General features: G+C 35.6%; 2 protein-coding genes and 1 pseudogene across 2 annotated transcripts; 2 read left to right on the top strand and 1 right to left on the bottom strand.

The window, feature by feature from the left end:
* Positions 1-7447: 7447 nt before the first annotated feature.
* On the bottom strand, positions 7448-8431 carry LOC138836577 (olfactory receptor 52K2-like). Its single transcript, XM_070035355.1, has one exon. It carries the CDS (start codon positions 8429-8431, stop codon positions 7448-7450), a length of 984 nt encoding a protein of 327 aa, XP_069891456.1.
* A 1191-nt stretch (positions 8432-9622) lies between these two features.
* Positions 9623-17268, top strand: LOC138836578 (olfactory receptor 52J3-like; annotated as a pseudogene).
* Positions 17269-24476: 7208 nt separating this feature from the next.
* Positions 24477-25412, top strand: LOC138836209 (olfactory receptor 52E1-like). Its single transcript, XM_070034705.1, has one exon. The coding sequence runs from the start codon at positions 24477-24479 to the stop codon at positions 25410-25412; it is 936 nt and encodes a 311-aa protein (XP_069890806.1).
* Positions 25413-27308: the final 1896 nt, after the last annotated feature.

Here is a 27308-nt window from a genome sequence, read left to right on the forward strand (position 1 = left end):
ACGCTAATCATACTGCTCCAATTACCCTCCTCTTTCACCCTTCTCCATCTGCAGATTCCTTCAAAAAACCATCTTATGACATGTATAGTTTTAAATATACACTCACTTTCATTTGATAGAATTGAATTTATAAATTAGACACAATAATAGGTTATCAAGAGTTAACAATAAAACAGAATAATTACATGAATATGCTATTATAAAATTTAGTTTAAATTTTAAATGATTTATATCTGGGATATTCTAATATTTTGAGACCAAAGTTGAGAGCAGGTAACTGAAATAGCTTAAAGAACTGTGCCTAAGGGAAGAATTCTTACAAAAAGGTATAAGCATAATTTAGCAGCACTGCAGCTCATAAGTGGTTCTTTGTATGGCTACTGGAGCGAGGCTTAATTAAGAATGGACTAGAAGGGCTGGGATGGGGCTCAGTGGCAAAGTGCTTGCCTAGCTGGCAAGTGATTGATTTCTGTACCCTTTGTCTTATGTGTAAGTTAATCTGATTTGGGGAGGGGAAAAGGAAGCACAGAAAATGTGGGACAAAGGGTGAACCAATTCAGCAGTGATACTCAGTAGACACTGTGTTGGAATTGAACTTTACAGCTTGTTGGGGAGGGAAGTTGGGATAGAAAAAGCTGGAAGAAAATGAGGGAGGGATGACACTGATCAAAAGGAAATGTGCTAGTTACCTGACTTATGTAACTGTAACCCATGTGTACATCACCTTTACAGTTAAAAACAAAGATAAAAAGAAAAAACGCTTAAAAAAGACAAAGAAACCCTAGTAACGTGATGGTCATCCAATTGCCTGTGGTGAAAATCCATGTACTGAAATCCCTCGTGGTCTTTTTTATTAATTGTTTGTTTGTGGTTTTGTATCTAAGACATTGCTGTATGTATAATCTTAAAATGGATGAAGCTGATAATATTAATGATGAATGTCTCTTCTCTCTCACCTTTATATTTTCCATGGACTCCTAGTAAAATTCAAGTATTAGGAGAGAAAATTTTCAAGAGAATCTCCAGGATACTATATATTTATGTTATCTCTTGGATACGCCTGGTCAAAACCTGACTTTGTGTCATTGTGGTCCATGACTGCAGTGGCAGTTCATATTTTACTTTACTGTAACCCAAAGTATTTCAAGTCTCTTGCAACATATGGGACCTTTTAAATACTTTTGCTAGAATGTTATACAAAATGATATAATTACCAGAATTTGTTGTGCTCAAAGGTGTTTAATAATATGTCCAGGGTTGACTAAAGTATTGCACCCTGGAATTTTTCTGAGCAGTTTGGGGGCTAAGAACTGCGCTCCTGTCAGAGGGAATATCATTCAATACCTCTTACCTACCACAGAGCAGTAATTTCACATTAACTTTAGTAAGTCCTCCATCTTAACCCTTTTGGTCCACTTCCTGGATTATAAAATAAGTAATGTGATAATTTCTTACCCATCCTTCTCACCTGAAAACTTTCCTGCGGGCACAGGTAGGATCTTAAGTGCAGACAGAAATGCACCCAGATACAGATTTGGCTGTGTTTCCAGTCTGTCAAGGGTGGGAACTTCTAGTAGGCATACAACACTGTGGAAGGGCAGAGTCAAAGAATCAAATCCACAATATGTCCCAGGGCAGATAGTTCAAGGAAGTGAAAATGTCCTGAGGAAAGCATCGGAAGCTGTGTCAGTGACTACAGACCCAAGATATTATACTTTTTTCCATTCAAAGCAAGTGCTTCATGAGCATCACATTTATGTGGCTAAGTATTGCAACCTGTCACCTCTCTTAACTATTACATTCCCTGTCTTGGGACCACTTCTTTTTTTCACTACAAAGTCTCGGGAGGAAAAATTATGTCAAAGCTACTTCTCCAGCTCAAGGACAGAAGTTAATAGATTGGAAAGTAATTGAGAAATGTCCTGGGAATCATATTATAGAGAAAGAAAATGGGCTCAGTTCCTCAGAATGACTTTATTTATTTTAATTAATATTTTAATGACATGTTAGCTGTACAAGGGGAGTTTCACCGAGACTCTTCCATATAAGCATCAAATACACCCTAAGTAATCCTCTCAGTCTCCCTCATTATAATCTCATATCTTCTCCTCAATTTATTATTATTGTTATTATTATTATCTTTAAGTTGTAAAAAGGAGTTGCCATTTAACAAAGCAGTTTATGAATACAATATATCTTGATCTATGTCACTACTTTCAACATTCTTTTTTTTGGGGGGGGGGGTCTGGTTGTGGGGCCTGAACTCTAGGCCTGGGCACTGTCCCATAGCTCTTCAGCTCAAGGCTAGTGCTCTACCACTTGAGCCACAGCGCCACTTCTGGCTTTTTTCTTTTTGCTTCTGTGGTGCTGAGGAATCGAACCCAGGGCCTCATACATGCAAGGGAAGTGTTCTACCACTAAGCCACCTTCCCAGCTCACTTTCAACATTCTTACCCATGCTTCCCCTCCCTATCCTTTCCCTTACTCTTTTTAATTTTATAGATTATGCATTAGATTCTTATCTGCATTTTCTCACTTTTCTCCTCTTCATTCTACTACACCTAACCCTTTGCCGGCAACCCTTTCAAGTATCTGTTTTCTGGTGTTTTATTTTGCTGAACTTTGATTTTGCCTAAGGAATTACACTATTCGAGATCTGCATTGAATCTACTATTAATAAGTTAGTATACACTTGCATACCACCCAACCTATTTACTTATGGGTTTGTAAACTAAATCTAGCTTACACATATAAGGGAAAACATGGATCTTTTGCCTCCTCTCAGGGTCTGAGCTACTCCACTTAACATAATGTTTCCAAGTCTTTCCATTCCTTTACAAATGGTACAATATTGTTCTTTCTAATGGATGGGTAAAATTCCCTGGTGTGTATATATACATATATCTACATATACATATATATGTACATATATATCACATTTTCTTGATCCAATTTTCCATTGAGGCACACCTAGACTGATTCCATTCCTGGCTATGCTAAATAGTGGTGTAATAACCATGGTTGTGGTGGTGGTTTTATTGTATCATGGTTTGTAATCTTTTGGGGGTAAATGCACAAGAGTAGAATTGCTTGATCAGGTGAGACAGGATTTAACAACTTTATTTTTTAATAAAATTGCATTTTCCTTCTAAATGCACTTGTCATGGTCTTTGAGAAAATAGTCAGCTCAGGATTCAAAGTATTAGGTCACAGAATTGGAAGACTTGCAGGTTTATCATAGCTAAATGACAATCCTAGATTGCAGAAACAGGAAAACAGGTTTAAATTAATGTCATAAGTCTCTGCAGCTGACCTCACGAGACTCACTCAGCCTTTTAACCATGACTCAAATTCTCATATGTATTTCTTTTAGTAAAGTAAGCACTTGTGTTTTGAAAGTATGTATCAGATTATAGAGTTCTATTTTACACACCAGATTAATCTTTTTATATTCTGAATTAATGTTTTAATCCAGTGGGTTTAATATAGGAAACGTGCTCTCTTGGCATCTTTTAGTTATAAAATATTAGTCATATGGATTTTCCTCTGAAAATGTGAAGCAATCCTGGGAATGAAAAAAGTCACTGATAACCTGTGGAATATCTTGAAGCCACTTTTCATCCCCGTATAGTTTGGTAGAAATTCTTTTGATGCAGCACTTTCTTATCAAAGATTAAACACTGGTTTCATGATCCTAGTCTTCCAGGTTTTCAGCATTCTTCCAAATCTCACTCACTCAGTGCTTATTATCATTCAAATCTTGACAATGGAATCCCATGATCATATTAATCTCTCTCATATAATACTTTGATAGTCCTTGTTGACTAAGATGATGGACGAGAAAGAATGGCACTGCTACATTTCAGAGTGAGAAATGGACAATTCTCATATTACTTTAATGGATAAATGCCATTCAGGCTTGACATCATACTGTTGTGAACTCATAAAATAGTTTATGGTAATTTCAGTGTGATTGTGTGTATAAATGTGTATGTGCATATGTGTGTGTGCGAGAGAGGGCCTGAGAGGTCTTCATTTTATTGGCACAACATAATCAGAGAGATAAAGTTCACTATTTGCCTAATTCAGAATCCATGTAAAGAAAACATGAAGGTGGATTTGATAATAGAGGGTAGCCTGACTCAAGATTACACGCTAAGAAACACTAAATATTAGATGTTAAATATGAGTTTTCTCTCCTAATGTTGAACATATCTCACCTCATTTTGCTATCTAAAGATTACTTGAGGGACTCAGTTGATTGACATATAAGCTCAAGCTTTACTGCAATGAGGGGAGAGGAAGCTCATAGCTCCTTTTCTTGAGTTGGACAAGTACAAATTCTTACTTATATAAGTTTTTGTGAAATTGTAAAGTGAAGCATCAAGAAACATAAAGAAGATAAACAAAACCAAACACAAAACAGAGCAATATTTGGCATGCAAGTTACTCTCAGAATTTCTAACATGTAGCACAGTTTAAAGAGAGAAAAGACAGAATACTACTTAAGACAAAATGAGCAAGACATGTCTATCTGAAATTAGTCAGGAGTTATGTCTTTCTTGAAAGTCTTGTTTAAAATGATTGAAGAAAAATAAAACCCTGAGGGCAAAATTCTGTGTTTAATTATTTGAATCATTAATTGAATTCCTACACATATATTCAGAAAATATAAAAAAGCAATTATCTCTTAGTGAAACAAGTTTGTGAAGCAAGAATAACCTGTACTCCTAAACTAAATCAAAAAATCTAAAACAAGGCATAACAACATATAATATGGTCATCAAACACACACACACACACACACACACACACACACACACACAGATGATTAGCTTAGATTTAAAAAATGCATCCAAGTAATTTATAAGCAAAAGCATCACACAAACAGACTTGCTATATTAAAAGTGGGATTGATTGGACAAGAATGATAAAGACAATATTATCCTACATTTAGTGTTAGTAACACAATTGAATAATGGAAGGGGTGACTCTGTGTGCTTCTTAGCACATAGACATGGCTTTCTTTTCTAATGGGTTTGTTTATTACCATATACTTCTATCTTAGTACTGCATTTTTTTTTGCTTTTGATGTGCCTTTTAGTTTTCTAATTTGATTCCTTTTTCACCAAGGGATTGTTTTCTATCTAATGGCAAGATGTGTCACTTGATTTACATTTCTGAGTTTTCCCCAGTTTCTATTTTTATTGACACTTAATTTCATTCCTTTGGGTTTGGGAAAGTAATTGAGATGATTTAAATCTTCTTAAAGGTGTTAAGATTTGTGACTTAACTTGTGATCGTTCGTGGAGAAAGTTTCACATGCACTTTGAAGATGACATTTTCTGCTGCTGTTGCTATCTTCTATAATTATATGGTTAGGTCTGTTTTGTCTGAGGTGATATTCATGTCCACCATCTTTCTGATGAATTATCTCTAATGGATTGTTAGTCACTACAAGTAGGGTGATTCAAACTTCTACTTTCACTTCATTATTGCCTATTTTTTCCTAGAGATGTCAGTTAGCAGTACATAATTATATATTCTGTTATTGTATAGTTATAGTTTATATATATTACATTAAAACCATTGGAAATAAAGTTCAATAAAATGATTATGGTATAGATTTGCATGTGCATATTACGATATACATATATAATAAATACAAAATAAAAGAGACATTACACAAGGTAGAGCATTAAGTACACAATTTTTTTTAATTGTGAAAATACCCTACAGAGGGGTTACAATTACATGAGCAAGGTAATGAGTACATTTCTTATCAAGCATTGTTGCCTCCTCCTTTGTTTTCCCTTCCCATCCCTTCCCATCTTCTCCCCCCCATGCTTGTCCCCCTGCCCCAGAGTTGTAAAGTTCGTTTTTTGACAAAACATCTTATACATCTCATTGTTGCAATAGGTCCACCTGTATCCCTATTTAAACAATTTGTTTTTTCCCTTCCCTTCTACAAATTATACCAACATCAAATACAGTGAAAACAGGGTTATACCGTGGGGGAAGGACATACAAAGCAACAAAAAAATCTTATAAATATGTTAGAAACAATAGCAGGAAAGAAAAAACATTTGAGTCCTTATCCTGGGGTTCATTTTGCCTAACATCAACTTATCTGATTGTTTCTGCTTGTCTGGGAACCCTACTGCATTGTTGGTGGGAATGTAAACTTGTTCAACCACTTTGGAAAGTAGTATGGAGGTTCCTCAAAAGACTTCACATAGAGCTCTCCTATGACCCAGCAATCCCACTTTTGGGCATTTACCCAAATGTTCACAAACAAGACCACACTAAAGCTACCAGCACAATTATGTTTATTGCAGCATTATTTATCATAGCTAAGATATGGAACCAACCCAGATGCCCCTCAGTGGATGAATGGATCAAGAAAATGTGGCATATATACACAATGGAATTCTATGCCTCCATCAGAAAGACTGACATTGCCCCATTTGTTAGGAAATGGAAAGACTTAGAAAAAATTATATTAAGTGAAGTAAGCCAGGCCCAAAGAAACATAGGTCCCATGGTTTCCTTTATTTGCAATATCTAGTATATGTATGAGTCAAGCAAAAAAGGTCAGATAAGGTGATGTTAGGGAAAATGAACCCTAAGATATGTATTTAAATGTTTTTTTTCTTTCATGCATTTGTTTGTAACGCATTTATAAGATTATTTCTTTGTTGCTTTGTATGTCCTCCCCCACAGTATAACCCCTGCTTTCACTGTATTTGATGTCGGTATAATTTGTGGAGGGGAAGGGGAAAAACAAGTCGTTTAAATAAGGATACAGGCGGCCCCGTTGCAACAATGAGAAGTACAAGTTGTCATGCCGAAAACGAACTTTACAACTTTGGTGGGGGGGGGAGGATTGTGAGGGGGGTGGGGGGAGGCTGGGAAGGGATGGGAAGGGGAAACAAAGGAGGAGGCTACAATGCTTGATAAGAAATATACTCATTATCTTGCCCATGTAATTGTAACCCCTCTGTACAGTATTTTCACAATAAAAAATAAAAAAAATGATCTAAGAAAAATAAGTTCAGAAGAGATTTTCTCACAGCATTTCACTACGGTATAGACCTGATTTCCCGATATGATCAAACTCATACTTTCTGTAGTGATGACATTCAGACATTTATGACAATCAAATGTTTATATACACTGAATGTCAATTATAGCAATTAAATTTAGATCATGAGTTGGGAGAGAATAATGACATTCAAATTTAGAGAAATCCCTGGGGAAACATTCATGAAAGTGCATATGTAATTTAAGAGTCACATTTGATTTAATCATGCAATTGTCTGGATAATTTAGCTCTCACAAAAACTCTAACCATGTCATCATTAAAATATGGCAAGAATGAAGGAGCACACATCACAAAGAAGATAATACAGTTTGGACTCTGATATGACACAGCCACAAAATCAACTCAATTGTGGGCCTCCAAAGACCTGAACAGTTTCAGGAACCTGTCTCGTATCTTCTTGGTCTTCACCCCATAAATAATGGGGTTCACCATGGGTGGAACAAGAAGATAAATATTGGCTACCAATATGTGTACACAAGGAGCCACTTGATGTCCAAATCTGTGAGTGAGGAAAGAGAAGAAGGCTGGAGTATAGAACACTAAGATCACACACACATGGGAGCCACAGGTGCCCAAAGATTTGAGTCTGGCATCTTTAGATGGGAGGTGGAAGACAGTGCGTAGGATGAGGACATAAGAACAAATGATCAAGATGAAGTCCACACCCCCAGTAAGGAAGGCAACGATAAGGCTATACACTCTGCGGATTCTGGTCTCAGCACAGGCGAGCTTGATGAGAGCCATAAACTCACAGTAGGCATGGGAAATTATGTTGGTTTTGCAGTAGGGAAGCCAGCATAGCAGGAAAGGGTGAGGAGTGAGCAGTGCTAAGCCCCTCAGTACTATACCCAGGCCCATCTCCCCAGTGACAGTGCGTGTCAGAATAGTTGAGTGTCTTAGCGGATTACAAATGGCTACATAACGATCAAATGCCATGGCCAGGATGAAGCCAGACTCCATGGTAGAGCAGGAATGAATCAGAAAAACTTGTGTGAGGCAGGCTTCAAATCCAATCTCTCCATCATGGAACCAGAAAAGGCTGAGAATTTTGGGAACCGCTGTAGTACACACCACAAGGTCAGCCACAGCCAGCATGCAGAGGAAGAGGTACATTGGTTGATGGAGGCTGGGGTCTGTCTTGATGGTGAACAAAAGTGAACAGTTTCCCAGAAGGGCCAGAATGTAGACCATACAAAAGGGGATGGAGATCCAGATATGGGCATCCTCTAGCCCAGGAATGCCAATGAGAATGAAGGTTGATGGATGGATGTTGGTCCTGTTGTAGGCTGACATAACAAGGGCCAGGTGTTTTAACTTCTTCTTCATGGATGTTTCCTTTAAAGCAAACCAAAGAGAATTGACCAATTTGAAAGTTCCTAATGAGTCAAGAAAGGCAATTCAGGAAACTGTAGTGATTGAATAATTACCATGTCTATTAATACAAATCATTACATTAAATAACAGAGTCAGGCATAAAAACAGAATTCCTATGCCTTGGAATAGTCTCTTCTTAAATAGTCATAAAGAAGTGTTTGCACTGGAAGCTGTAAGAAACATTTCCTTTTCTGTGGTGACTACATTCAATTCTATCACTCTCTTAATCCAGTTACAAATGATTCTTCATAAACTTACCACTGTATGTACATTCCCCTGTTATATGAATTTGAAATGTCTTTCTTTCTTTCTTTCTTTCTTTCTTTCTTTCTTTCTTTCTTCCTTCCTTCCTTCCTTCCTTCCTTCCTTCCTTCCTTCCTTCCTTCCTTCCTTCCTTCCTTTCTTTCTTTCTTTCTTTCTTTCTTTCTTTCTTTCTTTCTTTCTTTCTTTCTTTCTTTCTTTCTTTCTTTCTTTCTTTCTGTATAGATTCTAAATGCATAAAATATTTAATGGAAAAAAATCCCTCCTCAAATGACAAACTTCCATTGAGAAGAAAATGAACAGCTTTGAAATTTAAAGATTGTGTAAGAATTATGTGATGGTGAGGTAAGAACAGTGCACTTGAAAGCGTAGGAGAAAGGCAGAAGGAATGATCAGAGCTGATTCCTTCTATTGTAGCTGGGAAGTGGGAAGTGACAATGTCTGCATGACTTTGAATTTTAAGAATCCTGCACAGGGGCTGGGAATGTGGCTTAGTGATAGAGTGCTTGCCGTGCATGCATGAAGCCCTGGGTTCGATTCCTCAGTGCCACATAAACAGAAAAAGCCTGAAGTGGCACTGTGGCTCAAGTGGTAGAGTAGAGTGCTAGCCTTGAGCTGAAGAGCTCAGGCATAGCACCTAGGCCCAGAGTTCAAGCCCCATGATGAGCAAGAGAGAGAGAGAGAGAGAGAGAGAGAGAGAGAGAGAGAGAGAGAGAGAGAGAGAGAGAGAGAGAGAGAGAGTCCTACATAGGAGAATGTGTCACTTATATGATGAGGAGAAAATTTGTTAAGAATGTTTCGTTCACTAATGAAACAGTGGTATGAGGGCAGTGTGTTAGGAAGTTATCAACACATGGTGGTATTAATGGCCGTTTACTGGTCATGGAACTTACTTGCATTTATTCCTTACCTGAGTATACAGGTAACAGTAATTAGATTATAACCTGTACTGTGAACTGCCATCATTTCCTATCAATGATCTAAGCAAACATCTTGCTCTTTGTTAAGTTCATTCTACTGGGAAGCTATTTCATCTGAGTCTTGTCTTATACTTGTTATGTTTTCATTGTATTCTTCTTTGGCACTATGTGATGCTCAAAACAGCTTCATAATGCTGTTTGCCTGTACCATTTGGTTTTGGTTTTTAACTACGCTAAGAGCAGTTTCCTGATTGTGTCCACTGATTTGTTTTTTCTTTTTTGAAACACAATGGACACTATCCTGACACACTCTCTTTACTATTATACATAGTCATATATTATGGAATCCTGAGATAAATAATTAGAATATCCACTCAGTTACCAATGAATTCAGGGTTGGGATATGTATAGTAGACTGGACTTTAATACTGGACTGTAAAGATGTACTGCTTTTTATCCTTTTAATCTCTGGTGATAGTTTTATATTGAAAGGGTTTTCTTACTTTTTTTCTGACCTTCAGGATCCTGGGGCATGGATATTTTGGGGTATAGTAACACCTGGATACATTTGCCAATAGACTTTTGGATAATTGAATGAATATTAATTCTAAATCATGCTATATGTTGGACAGTTTAAGAATAGTGTGAAACCAGATTATTGCCAAATTATGATACACAACATCTAACATTTATAAATTTGTTACTGATGTATAATGGACTTACGGTTTTCCTGAAAAAATTTCATGTGTTAGCAGATACAATTTTTTGCCTTATTTTTGGTAAGTAAAACTTACATAATTTACATCAGGTTTAACATCTGGTGAGTCATAGAGCTAGTTTCTAGAACAGACTGATTCCATACCCTCTTGATTACAGTGACAAATTGAGACAGACTACATACATTGGTTTACATAGAAAAGATGGGTAATATTCTATATAGAACATTAAAAATAAATCTCACCATTAATTTGATTACAAGTCATGATTAGAAGCCCCATTTAAAGATCCATGAAGTCGTTGTTTTATATCTTAGTTGTGTTCTTTTGAAAAAATCTTTCCACAAAAGCACTAAGTCAACAATGATCACTTGCTTGAGTAGGAAAATTAACATAACTGGACTCAATCAATCTTATGCTGTTCTATAATTAGGTTTAGGTATTCCTCCCATCTGTTTCTTTTTAAAAAAATAATACTAGAACTTGAACTCAGGGCCTTAAACATACTCTGCACTCTCGCTACCATCCAGCCCTTTATTGCTTCATTCATAACTTTTGCCCTTCACCAACTGCAATTGTGATGTTCCTACTTATACCTCATTGTAAAGCTATAACAACAGGTATGCAAACAAACAAACTTTTGTTGAGATAGAGACTCATGAACTTTTCTGTTCCAGCTGACTTTCAACTGTTTTTTGATCCTTCTCCTCTCTTCCTGGAGTAGCTGAGATTACAGACATGCTGTACCATGCTAAGACCTATACACTCCCTAAAACAACAGATTTTTACAATTTTTTTTCTCCCTTTCTTTTGGCCTAAAATGAACCTAATACCATGTTAATTTTACTCATGGTCCTTTTTGAATCATTCTGTTTCTCATGCAGCTTAAGCTTCTCTCCACTCGCTTTCTCTTTAAAATATAAATATATATTTATACTTTTTCCAGTAGAATATAAGCTGACAGATTATGTGGAGGCAAATTTTATAATGAATTGAAAATAAATAATAAATAGTTTTCAGAAAAAGACTATCTTTTTTGCACTCAGGAAATTAAGATGAAAATGTTTCAATGACATAACTTTAAGAGGTAATTATATGCTAAATGATACTAGTAAAATGATATTTATGGAAAAAGCATTGAACTGCTTGATATACTATCTAAGTTTTGCCTAATCACAAGAAAATATGCACAAGATTTATAAGTATGTTCAGCAATTGATAAGTGTTTGTAATTTCATACAAGTGAATCGTTCAAAATATACACTAGTAAAGTAATTGTTAAGTATTTCTGGTATGTATATTATAATGCATTTATGTGTAAAACAAAGAAGGTATATTTCTATAAATTGATACTAGAGACAGTAACTTAAAAATAAGTTATTTTGATTTTCCATAATTATTGTAACAACAAAAATTAACTATACATATGCATATACATAATATAAGTATATTTATACTAAGATGTTAACAAAGAAATAAAAAATTTAAACCAATATATGCTTAATGTAGGGTCAATCTACAATAAGTGGATATGGACAAGAGTGTAGACTGAGTGCCATTTAATTATACAACAATGGTTTGATTGTTTAATGGTGACAATGTATTTAATGTATTCAATATTCATGACTTACCCGTAATGTTTAAAGTAAATAAATAATTCAATCATAACTAAAAATATAAACCAACACGTTAGAAATAGAATATAGCGTTCCATGTCCTACAAAATCGTGAACAGTTTTTCTAACAACTTTCAATATATTTTTCTAAATCCATCTCATGGAAAATTGGTCTATTTCTCATTGTAGGAAACCAATATACCTGGGTCTCTCTTCATGGATTTAGTCACACTTAAAATATGTAATTATTTTTTTACTGGGACTGAAGACCTTATCAACTCAAACTGTGACTTCCCCTTTCTTTGTAAGATAGTATTAAATCTTACAAAGAAAGGGGAAGTCACAATTTGGAGTTGTTTTCCTAGGTCCTTGAGCTGTCACTGACATCCTCCTGATATCCGTATGGTGTATGCACTTACCCATTTGTCTCTTGTCTTATTCTACTTTATACTTTACTATATTGTACATTCTGACAAGATAGAAATGATTTCTTAACCATATAACTGCATGTTATAATAGCAAATAGATGGAAGAGAAAGAAAAGAAAAAGAAACAGAGAAAGGGGTCTATTTTACTAGTCAATAATTTTCATTATACATTATGAATCATCATAGATGATTTTCATAATATATCTAATCTCAAATCACAAATACATCAGTATAAATATGTCATCTACAAATCCTCCAATCTAATATTCCACTGATAGATTCCATTTTATAGTATTAAGTTTTGAAATATATTCATGCAATATGTCCCCACAAAATTGAATTGAATTCTATTACCGTTTATTTCTTTTCTGACAATATGATGGGGAAACTGTGAGGGAAGGATGGAAAGAAAAAATTGGAGAAGAAAAAGAAGAAATGATCTATAATGTTTCTGGTCTAAATATTATATCCTTTAGTGCGTATTTTCTCCTCATACTTTTTATTACCATCAATTATTTGTCCAGGGGCCTGCATTTTGACATGCCCATGTATGCAAGCAACACACGTTAGTTGGACTCACCTCTCTATCAATCTCTCACCCTCTCCCTTTCCTCCTCAATTTCAGCAAATACATAAAATACATAAATGCATAAAATACACAATACATAAAATATTTTGATCATATTTGCCCTCCTTCTCCCTCTTTTTTCCCTTTTCCTCTTGTCTTTGAACTTTTGTGCTCAAGATTGGCACTCTATCACTTGCAAAAGGTCCAGTTCTGCCTTTTTGCTGGTTAATTGAAGATAAGAACCTCATGGATTTTCCTGTTTCAGCTGGTTTTGCAAATTGATTCTGAGATGTCAGCCTCCTGAGTAGCTAGGATTACAGGCATGAGCCTCCAGCTCTAGGCTCTCCATATTTCTGTAAACCTAAAATAATATAAAATAGCATGCATTGAGCATGTATTAGACACACATTGACAGTATTACCTGATTTTGTCCTTGATGTAGATTAGGGATTGGATTGTGAATTTTGTCTATGATGCAGATAAAGGTTGTTACAGTAAATTTGCCTAGGAATAAATCAGGAACTTGAATCCAAGTAAGGATGATATTATAGTGTTTATATTACATCTTAAGAGATGTATGCCTATAGGATGATATAATTGTTAAATGATAATCTGCATGTCAGCCTGCTTGCTCTGAATAGGATAAAGCGTTACAGATTGATAAGGCCTGCTCAGCACATGCACTGATAACTCTTACTCCATCCTCCCCTGCATCAATCTTCTCACCTGATGAAGTACAAAGCAAAGTCACCCACAGATTCATTCTTGAGAACAGTTTCCGCTCAGTCCCAGCCAATAACAAGAGAGAGATGCCATTGTTTGTAAGATCTGTGGATCCTTCACAGGAGCTACAAACCTAACAGGAGTGAGTAGTCCCAAGAAATGTCACAGATGTTTTTCAGAGCTGAACTGCTCTCAGTCCTGGAACCTTTGATCTGACTGTTATCTATCTAGCTCCTGACCTAGTGAAAATTATAAGCACATCTTACCTCATTTTGCATTCTCTTTGGATCTAGAATAGCATTAATGTGGCTTCTCTCTCATAACTTATTGCTTTTCAAATGAACACATAGCTAGTTACCCAAAACTCCGTGAGCAGGGAGTGCAGATCGCTTTCCCCTAGGATCAGGGAAATGAACTGTGGGAATTGGAGATTTGAGATCAGAACTTAGCTTCTATCTCTTTAAATTTAATTGAACAAAATAAATTAAAATTGAACAAAATAAACCAAGAAGAAAAAAGGAGAGTAATTTTTCCTTAATGGTCTCTGGAGCCTGTCTCTCAGTAGGCATGTGTGAGTCTCAGAACCATCATTTCTTTTTTTTTTTTTTTTTTTTTTTTTTTGGTCCAGTCGTGGGGCCTGAACTCTGGCTCTGGGCGCTGTCCCTCAGCTCTTCAGCTCAAGGCTAGCGCTCTACCACTTGAGCCACAGCGCCACTCCCGGCTTTTTTCTTTTTGCTTATGTGGTGCTGAGGAATCGAACCCAGGGCCTCAGGCATGCAAGGCAAGCACTCTACCACTGAGCCACCTTCCCAGCCCCAGAACCATCATTTCTTAAAAATACTATATGTATGTTTCCAAAAATAAAATAAGGCGTATTTTAAATATCTTTTTATTTTGAATATAGAAAAAATAAAAAGAAAATACTAATACTAGTCATATGGTTTTGATGTTAGGTTTTGTTTTATTTAATTAATTTCTTAGTCATCAGATTTTTAATACTAAAATCATATTAGTTTTTAGTTAAATTTAAAATTTTTAATCATAATACAAGACATGTTAGTATAAATACATATAAGCAGTACAAATAAAAAGTAGTATTGTAACTCATTATACAAGAGTTATAAAATGTACATGCTCTCATAATTCTACAGCATAAATATCAGATAAATTTTTACTCATATGAAATAATAATAAAGGCAATTGATACTACCAAGCGTATCTAATCACTCTTTTGAAAAATTCAACACCTCTCATGTTTGTTTAGATACACCTTAGTTTTCATTGATGATACTCTGATTTTTTTTAAATCAGGATCTAGGAGTTTATGGAGATCCCCTTGAGGAGTTAATCCCAGAGCTCTATGCAAAGTTGAGACTAAGGCAGGATGAAATCTTAAAAGTATCCCTTTGGTGTTATAAAATTAATGTGGTTAATATATATATATATATAAAAATATATATATATATATATCTGTATATATCACATAACTGTGGCTTCCAGATGCTACTCAGAAAGATAATTTTGAAGACATTATTTAATGATCTTACTCTTTTCCTTCAGATTATTGCCAAAATCAATTCCTTCATTGAAGCACTTTCAGCTAGGAGAAATAAAAACGTTATTTTTCTTACCAAAACCATGTGACACTATCAGACATCTAATCATATTTTTATTTTCCCTGAACTTAGGATATGTGTCTAAGTAAGTGTTGTATTTATAACAGTACTAAAATTAAGACAGGTGAAATTAACAGATGCTGTGAGAGTAACTGATATAGTATCACTAAAGAGCAGATGTGTGAAAATGTCATTAGACAGGAATCCTGGTCTCTATTCCAAGCGTTCCTTCCTTCAGTCTGCATGTAACAAACCATGGCTATTTTTACTCATAGACAAGCTCAAGTAACCAGCATTTGTCTGACTATATTGGTTACAGCCAATTCAGTGCTCCTAAGAAGCAATTGGAATCTTGTCACAGTTTTTATAAATGTTATCTTTGTCAGTCCACAATATAGAGGGAGAAATATTTAGAATTTGGGTATGGAAGTGTCTAGAGCTTTGATTTTTCATTTGATTTTTTTTTACCATGCATTGCATGAAAGCATTTGTATCTCCTCTGCAGCATATTTACTATATATAAAATGAAGTATTGCATTTACAAAATCTCTCACTAGATACCTTGCTCCAGAGTTGACATCTGTCCCATTATCTTCCAAAAGGAATGGAAATATCTTATTATTCCAAATCTGCTTTTAATTTGCAGAAAGTCCAGGTTCAAAATTAAGTCTCATCACTATGCAAAATGAAAAGGTTGAATCTGGCAATCTCTGTACTATTGAAATGTTTAAGGAAATAATTCAACATATGAACATCTCTAACACAGTTACTTTAACTTTATGCTCACACAGAGACATAGCAATTGGTGTATCAATCATTCCCTCCTATGATTAGTCCCCCACTCTTGTTCTCTTCCTGCCTTTCTCTGATTCTCAATCTTTCCTTTTTTACACCAGCTGGCATAAGACTTCACCTCTTCCTTCTCCCTAGCACAGGATGGTCTACCACACAAGAACGTTTTCCACCCAGCTACTTTTTTCCTGGTTGGAATCCCAGCCCTGGAAGGGGTCCATGCCTGGATCTCTCTTCCTTTATGCTCTATTTGCCTTGTGACTTTAATTGGCAATGCTACCATTCTGATAGTCATCAAGACAGAGAAGTCTCTTCAAGACCCCATGTTTTACTTTTTGTATATCCTCTAAACAGTTGATCTACCACCTCTGTACCCCACATTCTGGGCATCTTCTGGTTTGATGCTCATGAGGTAGACTTTGGGGCCTATCTGGATCAGATGTTTCTAATCCACGTCTTCACTGGCATGGAGGCTGAGGTCCTGGTGACCATGACCTTTGACCATTATGTGGCCATCCATTACACCACCATCTTGATATCCTGGGTACTGTTGAGAATCAGCCTTTGCATTGTGATTCGTCCAGCCTTGTTCATCTGCCCCATAAGTTATCTCATCTGCCACCCTTTTGTCAGTCTTGTGTCATAGCCCATTCCTGCTGCGAGCACATGGGCATTGCTAGGTTGTCCTGTGGAAACATCCATGTCACTGCGGCCTATGGGCTGTTTGTGGACTCCCTCTTTCTTCTGGACCTGGTCCTTATTGGGATCTCATATGTGTACATTCTTTGTGCTGTCTTCCACCTTCTGTTGCAGGATGCATGAACTAAAGCCCCAAGCACATGCAGCTCCCATGCTTCCAACCTCTGTGTTTTCTATATCCCATGGGTCTTCTCCTTCCACACGCACGGGTTCTGACACAGCATCCCCCACTACATCCACATTCTTGTTGCCAACCTCTATTTGGTTATTCTACCGTCACTGAATCCCATCATTTATGGTATCAAGCCCAGGCAGATAAGAGAGAGAGTGAAACGTGTTAGTTTAGCAGAAAGTAAGGAAACAACCCCTTCTTCACACCACAAATTAGAGCATCTAATGACACACGTATGTCTAACAGACACAGGATTCAACTGGAAGATTTTGCAATAGCCAAAGCTGGAAATTTTGTCAACCTAAAACAGTACTGGATTATATATTAGAGTCTGAAATAAATATTCACAAGTTCATGTTGATAGAAGGAAAGAAATTGAGGGCATGCAAACCTTGCTAATGAAGAAAAATTCCAAAGAAAGCTATGACAACAATCTATCCCCATGGAGGTGGAACACAACCTCCACAGTGGGCCTTAATTCAAGGAAAACACTAGATCTAGGAAAGAAAGAGCTTGTAACAAGCGCTTCCTCAGCATGCTGATCCAAGTCCACATCCACTGGAACCAAGTTGACCTGGAAGACTTAACCAGTCATAAGCCATAGTGATGGAATGTGTTTGTTTTTGTTTTTGTCAGCCCTGTGGATTGAAATTCGGGCCTGGGCTCTGTCCTAAGCTTTTTCTGTTCAAGGCTAGCTCTCTACCACATAGAGCCACAGCACCACTTCCGGTTTTCAGGTTCATTGGAGATAAGCATCTCATGGACTTTCCTGGCTGGTTTTGAACCTCAGTCCCGACATCTCAGCCTCCTGAGTCACTATGATTACAGGCACGAGCCACCAGTATCCAGCTAATGGAATGTACTTTTAATAAACAAAGCATACATCAAATGATGTTTTTCTCACCAGTCATCCTCCTCAGATCACTTAGCACTGATTTAATCATGGGAACATTTTAGCATTTTTCAAGTGACTGAACAACTCTCATTAACCCTATGGAGTTATAGATAAATAGTTATAGATAATGGAAATATTTATCAAATGACTACTTTGTAGTTAACACCTTACAAAGTGAGAGAAACAAGTTACATTTTACAGGATAACAGCATCTTAACTTGTTGAAATAACAAAAGATGTCTATTGCAAAGCAACGTTCCACAGGACTAATAGAGTTAAAACAGAACAAAATGTCACAGACTCATGTGAGATGTGATGTTACTATCGATGTAGACCAAAGACATTGTGCATCAAGTTACTATGGAAGCTTTTCTCCTGGCATTGAATCTCTAAAGTTTGGGTTAAGTTAAATTGATGATGGGGAAGGAAGCAAGAGTAGGAATGATTACAAAGCTCAGCTTACCTATTTGAGTGAAGAAGTTTATTCTCCACTTTCAATAAAGCTTTGTATGGAATAGTATGTCCCATCTAGGCCCACCAAAACTTAGGAGACAACTCCAAGGAAAATTCCTTTTGTATGAGTGTTTATAAAATAGTTCCTATTATTATATAGCATATATTTTATATATTGTTCTGATTATTCACAACATTCGTGAATTTCATACTCTGAATCATGAAAGTTTCCAGAGTGCTACATATCTTAATTTTGAATACATATAATACGTTTTTATGACTATGGTTTGCACTGTGAAGTATACTAAGTTTTAGATGATAAAATAGATTCAATTTGACTCTTGTGTCCTAATTCCTATACCTCTTCCATGGAGGAGATGCCATTCAAACCCATACACATGGTCTCAAGCTGTCCGTTTGTTTATTTCTCAGTGCCTTGTACTTCTAGCTCTAGACTTCTGTCTCCAAGTAATTAAAAATCTCCAGTTCATTGCTAGAACCAGAAAGAAGTGGGGATTTGTGAGTAAACCAACTGGCCTTTGCTATAACATGCATTCAGCTTCAATTGTGTTGTGACTCCATGAAATAATGGTAAGTTGCCAGGCTTCAACTTTTTTCATGATTCTATTTCTGTTGAATTTTATTTAGGACAGGGGTAGGATAGAGAAAGTGGAGAATTTGATCTGGTAACAGAAAGGCAAGTAACCTTGGTGATCAATAAACTGGAGAGAATGGGTGCATGGGGGGAAGTACATATGAAATCATCTTGGATCTGGACCAGGTATGGATCAAAAGAAGTGAAAAAAGCAATATTGGTTTAATAAGAAATATCTAAAGAGAATGAATTGTAGGACAGACTCCCGTGCTTCGTGATAAGCCAGTATATCATTAGCTATTTTACCACTAACTATTTTACCAAGAACTGGGACCTTTATCCCCATCACCAATATCAGTACAGTTTATGTTTAGGACATAACTATCTCAGTGCCTCTGAGAGTTTCTGTTCCCCAGAGAGCACCTATTTTGGTATACTCCATTTTAAGAGCAGTAATTAACAGTATAAATCTTGCACATCTGTCAGAATGAATGAAAAGGTAGATTTTTTTCTAGCACATCTAGACAATTTTGCTGGTAAGTCTGGCTTATGGACTTGAAAGATGTCATGTAGGTACCATTTTATTGTGGCCATTTTACTGAGGTTTAGGTGAAAAGATTAAGATGCCAGAGGAGTAAACAGGAAAGCTAAGTGAATATTGGGGCTTTGCTTAGGTAAGAGTGTAACAAAGTAACAATCCATCCAGACTTAGGTGTATATTTTGATAAAAAATGTCATTAGTAAATCATATCATTAAACATTTGGGAAAATTGTTTATATATATATATTCATATACATGCAATTACCTTTGTATCTTTCTCTGTTCTCTCTAAGTCTTTCTTAGTTACTTCTATTTTGACAATTTGCTGTTTCTTTATATTATTTTAATCAATATCTTTAATTTTAATAAACATTAATTAAGAATACTTGGAAACCTGTAATGCATTAATTTATGTATAAAATATGTAATGATTAGATCATGGTAATAGATATACCTATCACTTTAAACATTTATCATTTCTTTGTGATGCACACATCCAAAATCTCTACAATTGCTCTTTTGAAATATATCATAAACTGTTACCAAAATTATTCTAATGTGCTACAGGACATTTTACGCTATCACTTTTATCTATCTTACCTCATGTACACACTTGTTACACTGTATTCAACCTCCTCTTCCTATTTCTGTGTTTCTGGGTTCTATTTATTAATTTTATCATTATTTTCAATTCTGTCCTCTTAAAAGAAACAGAAGTATCATTTAAATGGAAACTATACTAAGTCTAAAACTGTCTTCTTGCATTGAGATGTCTGAAGGTGGTTCTGGAAACTTTATAGTCAAAGAAAGCCCTATATCCTTGGTGTTTGGGGATACAAACTTTTACCTCTGTTTACCTGTCAAATGTTATGCTGTCCTTGTCTTCTTCAGAGTCTAGTAAGCCTAATCTGATCACTTAGCTTAGCTTGATCACTCTACTATTCTTCAATGAATTGGGTGAAAATTAAAATATTCCATCCCCAGATCACCAGGGAACCAGTGTTTCCACACTAGCTGTAAATCCCTAGCTTTAAAATTAGAAAATAAATAGGATCCCAAGAATCTCTAAAGTGATAGAGCCTCTAAAAGAGAGAAAATTTCTTTCTCATCTCATTTCTCTGTTTTTCTCACTCTTTCCAAGAGTGCGCTTCTGTCACTTTAGCCTATTATTGCTGCTACTTTATGTCACAGCCAAAATCATGTCATTCATGTGAACTTTGTGAGCTGCTTTGTAGATAGAGTTTTTACTGTAATATATGTATCTATCTTATCATTAAGTAGTTGCATAAAGGGATTTAAATTCAACATGGCAGTTTATGAGCACAATGCATCTTGACCAGTGTTAATTCACTCATCATTCTTCCCATATCTCCAACCCCACACATGCATTAGATTTTTTATATGATTTTAAGTACATGGGATATGTAGCAATAACGAAGCAAAAGCTTTCCTATAGGAAATGAATGACAGGCTAGACCATGACAAACCATGTGAGAATCATGTTATAAGATGAAATCACTGTTAATATTTTTATTTTGGAGGATGACTAAAGAGAGATCACATATAAAGTCAGGGTTAAGAAATGTCTGTCTGTCTGTCTATCTGTCTGTCTGTCTGTCTGTCTGTCTGTCTGTCTGTCTGTCTGTCTGTCTCTATCTATCTATCTATCTATCTATCTATCTATCTATCTATCTATCTATCTATCTATCTATCTACCTATCTATCTATCTATCTATCATCTCTCTAGCTATTCTCAATTTCTTTTGGCCTGTACTGGGTTGCAAATTGCAACCCTTTAACTGACTTCCAAATAAATAGTATTACGTGCTTGTGCAATCAAACATCATATAATTCTATCTAATATTTTTGGGCTCGTAGAGGAAAGACTCTATATGCTTGGGACTCTGTTCTCCTCCTCCTCCTCTTCCTTCTCCTCCTTCTCCTCCTCCTCATTCTCCTCCTCCTCCTCTTTTTCTTTTTCTTCTTCTCCTTCTATAGGGCTATTTTTTTATTAAGTTAGCTTGATGGCCTTTATGATGTTCTTGACAATTCTTTAGGTTTAGAGGTATGTTATTTTGTGCAAATGTCTGTATCTGAATTCCTTTATCTAAGATCAGAGATTAAAATCGTTTATTTATTCAATATATGTGACATAGAGGCAATATATTAAAATACATAATTAGTGGAAGTTTTAATCAATTAAAAAGTAACTCAAAACAATGCAAACATGGGATAGATCTTATTTTTTATTCAATATGCTATTTTTCTTCTTTTGATTAGAGAATTGAGTCCATTAATAATGAGGATTATTATATAGACATTTCCTTGATTACCTGTGTTTTGTTTTTCCCCCCTCTTCCCTATGTTTAATAAATTGATCTTCTAGTGATTTCTGTCTGGTGTATTTCTTTGATTTTGACTGTTTTCTTCAGATTGTGTCCTCCCTTTACAGTCATTGTAATGCTGGTTTAGTGATCATGAATTCCTTTCATTTTTGTTTGTCATGGAAGGTTTTCGGTTCACCATCCAATGTAAATGATAACTTCACTGGGTAAATCAGTCTGAGTTGGCAGTTGTTGATTCTCAGTGCTTGGGTTATACCATTCCAGGATCTCCTTGCATTGAAGGTTTGTGTGGAGGAGTCTGAAGTAATTCTGATTTTCTTTCCATTGTAATATGGCTACTTCTTTAATTTTGCAGCATTTAAAATCGGTTCCTTGCTATTCATGTCTAATGTTTTTACTATGATGTGTCTAGAATTGTTTCTTCTTGGATCTAGTCTACGGGGGTTCTATATGCTTTGGTTGAGCAGGTAAGATTTTTCTCTCAAGAGTGGGGAAGTTCTCAGCTATGATTTTACTGAATAGGTTCTAGACACCTTTACTATTAAATTCTTCCCCCTCATCAATTCCAATTATGCCTAGATTTGATTTCTTAGCAGAGTCTGCCAATTTGAGGAATTCTCTTTGGTAGGTTCTGAGTGTTTTTTCCATACTTTCAACTTTTTGTTCTAGCTTATCTTTTATCCTCGACTTCTGAAGTTCTATTTTCTATTTCACTTATTCTGTTACCTATGGTTTCCCCTGTGGTTTGCATTGTGGAAATTGAACATTTTATGGTTCCAAGATCAGTTCTCATAGTGTCTATTTCATCTTGTAGTACAGTGTAGAGTTTGTCTGTACAGCACAACGCAGTGTCTAGCTAATGTTTTAAAAGCTCTATTTATGATTTTAAACATTTGCCAAGATACCTCTGTCAAAAGCATACCCATGGAAAAAAATCAACCTTGCATGAAATGGTTTGTGTCACTTATCTTCTACAAGTTAATTAGAACCACTACATTTTTGTTCAGAGAATTATCAATGTAAACTCCAATGAACACAATGGTAGAAATGTGGAGAAATAGATGTCCTTGTACATCAATGGTGTGTGGAGAGTCTATAAAAATTTACAAATAGAACCACATGATACAACAATTCTTCTTCTGAGAACTTAGCCATAAAAATTGAAAATGAAATCTGGACTAGAACATTCTAATACAATCTGGATTGTATGCTGTTGATAAATATTAATAACGCTGTCAACACTGCAGCACTACCAGTAAGAGCCAAGAGACCTAAGTGTTTGATTACAGGTATACAGATAAATATAATATAATAGTTATAAAGAGAGAATGTTATTCAGCCCTAAAGTGAAAATGCTTCCACAAGAGAATACAAGGATGAAACTTGAATACATTATGCTATATAAAATTCACTAGAGATATTAAAAGAAAATTATGTCAGAGGTTCCGGACTGAGCTTTGTGCAGAGAAATCTCACATATTAATTAAAGGACAGTACCAATCAAGGAACTAATGTAGACATATGTGATAAAAAACCTTTGTGGGAAAATCAACAAATGAGAGATTGTCAGACAATTCATAATTCTGCAAAAAGAAGCCATGATGAACTCAGAGCTTAATGTGACTTGATTAGAGAAATGAAACAAAGAAAACTGAGTGGGCAAAAAATGTGAGATAGAGCTGAGGGGGACTTAGAGCATAAAAATTCAAAGGTAGAGCAGGTGCATATGCTGAGCAAAGACAGGATTACCTGTGTGGAAGATGATGAAAGATGAATTTTGATGAACCAAAGCCAGTGTCATTCAAATATCTAAGGTCAGATCATTTTATGATAGTACATCAAATATAAAGGTTTGACTGAGCATACGTATTAGATTTTACATTCTTTAATCAACAGAATGCTGTTTTGATAGAATTGTTATGAAACTTTATAGGCATTAAAATACCCTTCCATATGGTCCTCATGAAAATATCATTTAAGACAATTAAATCGTTAAGTGTTAGCAGGGACTCAAACTTGGATGACTATATCTAATATTACTATAAAGTAATACCAATTTGCTTTCTTCTTTGTTACTAATAATGAATTGCAAAATCTAATGCTAAGGTCAACCTTGGTATGTCGATCACATGTACAATGTCTTGCTACTTTCTCTTTGACAAACAATCTCTGAGGGAATTATGTCATTTTTGATGAGATTTAGATGGTATTGACTTATTGGCTTCCTCCATTTGATTTGGAAATTTAAGGAAGACTTTGTGTAAATTCAGTCTCCTCAGGAAATTCAGGCCACTTATGGGGTGCTTGTTTCCTAAGATTGAGAAGCTTACCTATATGTTAAAGATGATTGAATCTAGATATTAACAGCTTTTACCTGGTATCATTGATAAAAGTATATTTAATTATAGTTTGGATATGAATGAAAAAGCATAGTAAATCTGACTACTTGTTTGAAATGAAACCAAAACAGGACATCTTTAGGTTTTCAAAAGGATCATACAGTTATGTCATAAAAAGCCTGGTTAAGAGGAATACTGAAGAATGATTCTGTGTAATTCTCAGGAAATCAGTAACATTGCATAAGAAATGCTGGACACAGTTGGTGAATGACATTCATGACCAAGAACAAGTATAGATGTCAAAGGTGTGACTGAGGCATGGGGTCTCGTAACAACACAGAATTTCATCCTCACATTTTTCTTCTGCTGGGAATTCCAGGACTACAACATGTGCATACCTGGATTGGTTTTCCATTTTGTGCCGTGTACTTGACGGCTCTTCTGGGAAACATCACAATTTTATTTGTAATCCAGTCTGAACACAGTCTCCATCAGCCCATGTTCTACTTCCTGGCCATTCTATCATCGATTGACCTGGGCCTGTCCACATCCACCATCCCCAAAATGCTGGGCATCTTCTGGTTTGACCTGAGAGAAATCACATTTGAAGGCTGCCTCATCCAGATGTTCTTCATTCACCTGTGTACTGGCATGGAGTCAGCTGTGCTCTTGGCCATGGCTTATGATCGCTATGTGGCCATCTGTAACCCTCTTCGTTACACACTGGTGCTGACCAACAAGGTGGTGTCCATCATAGCACTGATCATCCTTCTGGTACCTTTATCTTTAACCATGCCTTTCGTTCCCCTCATCCTAAGACTGCCATTCTGTGGCCATCAGATCATCCCCCACACATACTGTGAGCACATGGGCCTTGCCCGTCTGGCTTGTGCCAGCATCAAGATGAACATCATCTATGGTCTAATTGCCATCTCTACCATAATGTGGAGTCTCACCACCATTGTCCTCTCCTATGTCCAGATTCTCCGTGCGGTCTTTCGCCTTCCTTCCAGGGATGCCCGACTCAAGTCCCTCAGCACCTGTGGCTCCCATGTCTGTGTCATGCTGGCCTTCTACACACCTGCGTTTTTCTCCTTCATGACCCACCGTTTTGGCAGAAACGTTCCTCAATACATCCATATTCTTCTTGCCAACTTTTATGTTGTCATCCCACCTGCACTCAACCCAGTCATTTATGGTGTCAGAACTAAGCAGATCAGGGAGAGAGTTGTTATGGTTTTTAGAAAGAAATGATTGAATTTGAGCAATAGGATATAGCTTATTCTCAGAAAGCATTAAGATAACTGGAGGAAGATTTTAAACAAGTTTTTCATTTATATTAGTGAGACAAATGTAAAACATTGACCATTATCATTTAATATAAGCACAACTGCAACCACATATTTGTCAGCAAGTAAGTTATGATTAAATGAGATTTACATAAAAATCATGACATTATAAAGTTGACTGATATATTAATATTAATATTAGCAAGCATTTACAGAATACATATGATGGCTGTATTCAGAATTCATAACGTTATTTTGTCACTGAATTCTGTGATCTGACATAAAATTAACTACTTCATGAGCATTTATTAACCACTAATTCCTTTTTATTGCTGAAGAAAATGAGGCAATGATATGGTATAGAATATTGCAGAGAAAAGCGGTAGCTGATTAGAAGTAGGGAGATGAAAAAATACAGTTAATTCTTCATTCTATAAGATTTACTTGCCCAGTGCCTGCATAAATAGAATGTAAAATTCTTTCAACCTAACAAGTGTAGGATTTCAGGAAGAAAGTTTCCAATGACACACACTGCAATTCATTTGTGTAAAGTTGATTTCAGGATGGTGCCTACTACATGTGAACAGCATTGAATGGCAGCATCTGAAAGTGAGAAAGAACAATGGCAGAGAAGAGGAATAATCTCAAAAACTTACCATACAAATTTTCATAGCAAAAGTATTGCAGAATCAGGGTAAGGCAGTGTTAACTGAAATAAAAAACAAAATAAATGTGATAAAAATTCCTTTTGGAGTATTCACATCAAGTTGTTTGATGAACTTGTAAATGTATAAGTAAATATATAATATAATATATCCAGAAATTTGTAGATGTAGCCCCTGGAGATATATTTTTTCAAATATCAGAAAAGAAATGAATGTAACATGCATATTATATGTTAGTATTAATGCCATATTATGGTAGCTATCTTTTCTCATAAGACAAACACAGTGAGTCATTAAGCATTGTACCAATTAAAGGACAATGACAGTTTTTCTGATTTCATTTATTGTTTGTTGTTTTATTTCTCTCTTTTCTTTCTTTTTTGATGGCTGTGGGGCTTTCACTCAGGGCCTGTGCACTATCCCTGAGATCTTTTCTTTTTTACTGTTTTTTTATATATGTATGTATATATGTTATATATATATATATATATAACAGTATATATATATATATATATATATATATATATATATATATATATATATTTGTTATTGCAAAGCTGATATACAGAGGGGTTACAGTTACATGAGTCAGGAAATGAATTCAATTCTTTCTGAACCATGTCTCCTTTTCCCTCACTCCCAAGTTTTCCCCTCCTATTCCTATCCACAAGATGTACAGTTTGTTTTCCACATAGTGTCTGATGAGTACCACTGTTGAATGTGTTCACCCTTTGTTCCACCTTTTCTGTGCCTCACCTTACCCTCCCAAAGATACACACTAACAAACAAGACCAAATGTAAAGAAAACAAGAAAAACAACAAAGGCAACTAAAAAAGCTTCTTGTTTCCTTTACTTGGAGTTCATTTCATAAAATGTTATTTTATATGTTCATATACATATAGCTATTGCGTTTTGTGATCACTTCTATGCATATTCTCCTTTGGCTTCAATGTGTAAATATCTAGAGACCTATATAATTTATCATGTTCCAGAGTGTATGTTATCTCTATCTATCTATCTATCTATCTATCTATCTATCTATCTATCTATCGATCGATCGATCGATCGATCGATCAATCGATCGATCTATAAATCTAGAATATTTCAATGATTTAAACAGAGTATAAATTAGATGATGTTCATCTCAACAGACTGAAAGATGGGACCCAATTCACATGAATGTAATCTTTGATAA

The sequence above is a fragment of the Dipodomys merriami genome, unplaced genomic scaffold, assembly GCF_024711535.1.
Source record: "Dipodomys merriami isolate MVZ:Mamm:240054 unplaced genomic scaffold, mDipMer1.0.p SCAF_25, whole genome shotgun sequence".
Lineage (NCBI taxonomy): Eukaryota > Metazoa > Chordata > Mammalia > Rodentia > Heteromyidae > Dipodomys > Dipodomys merriami.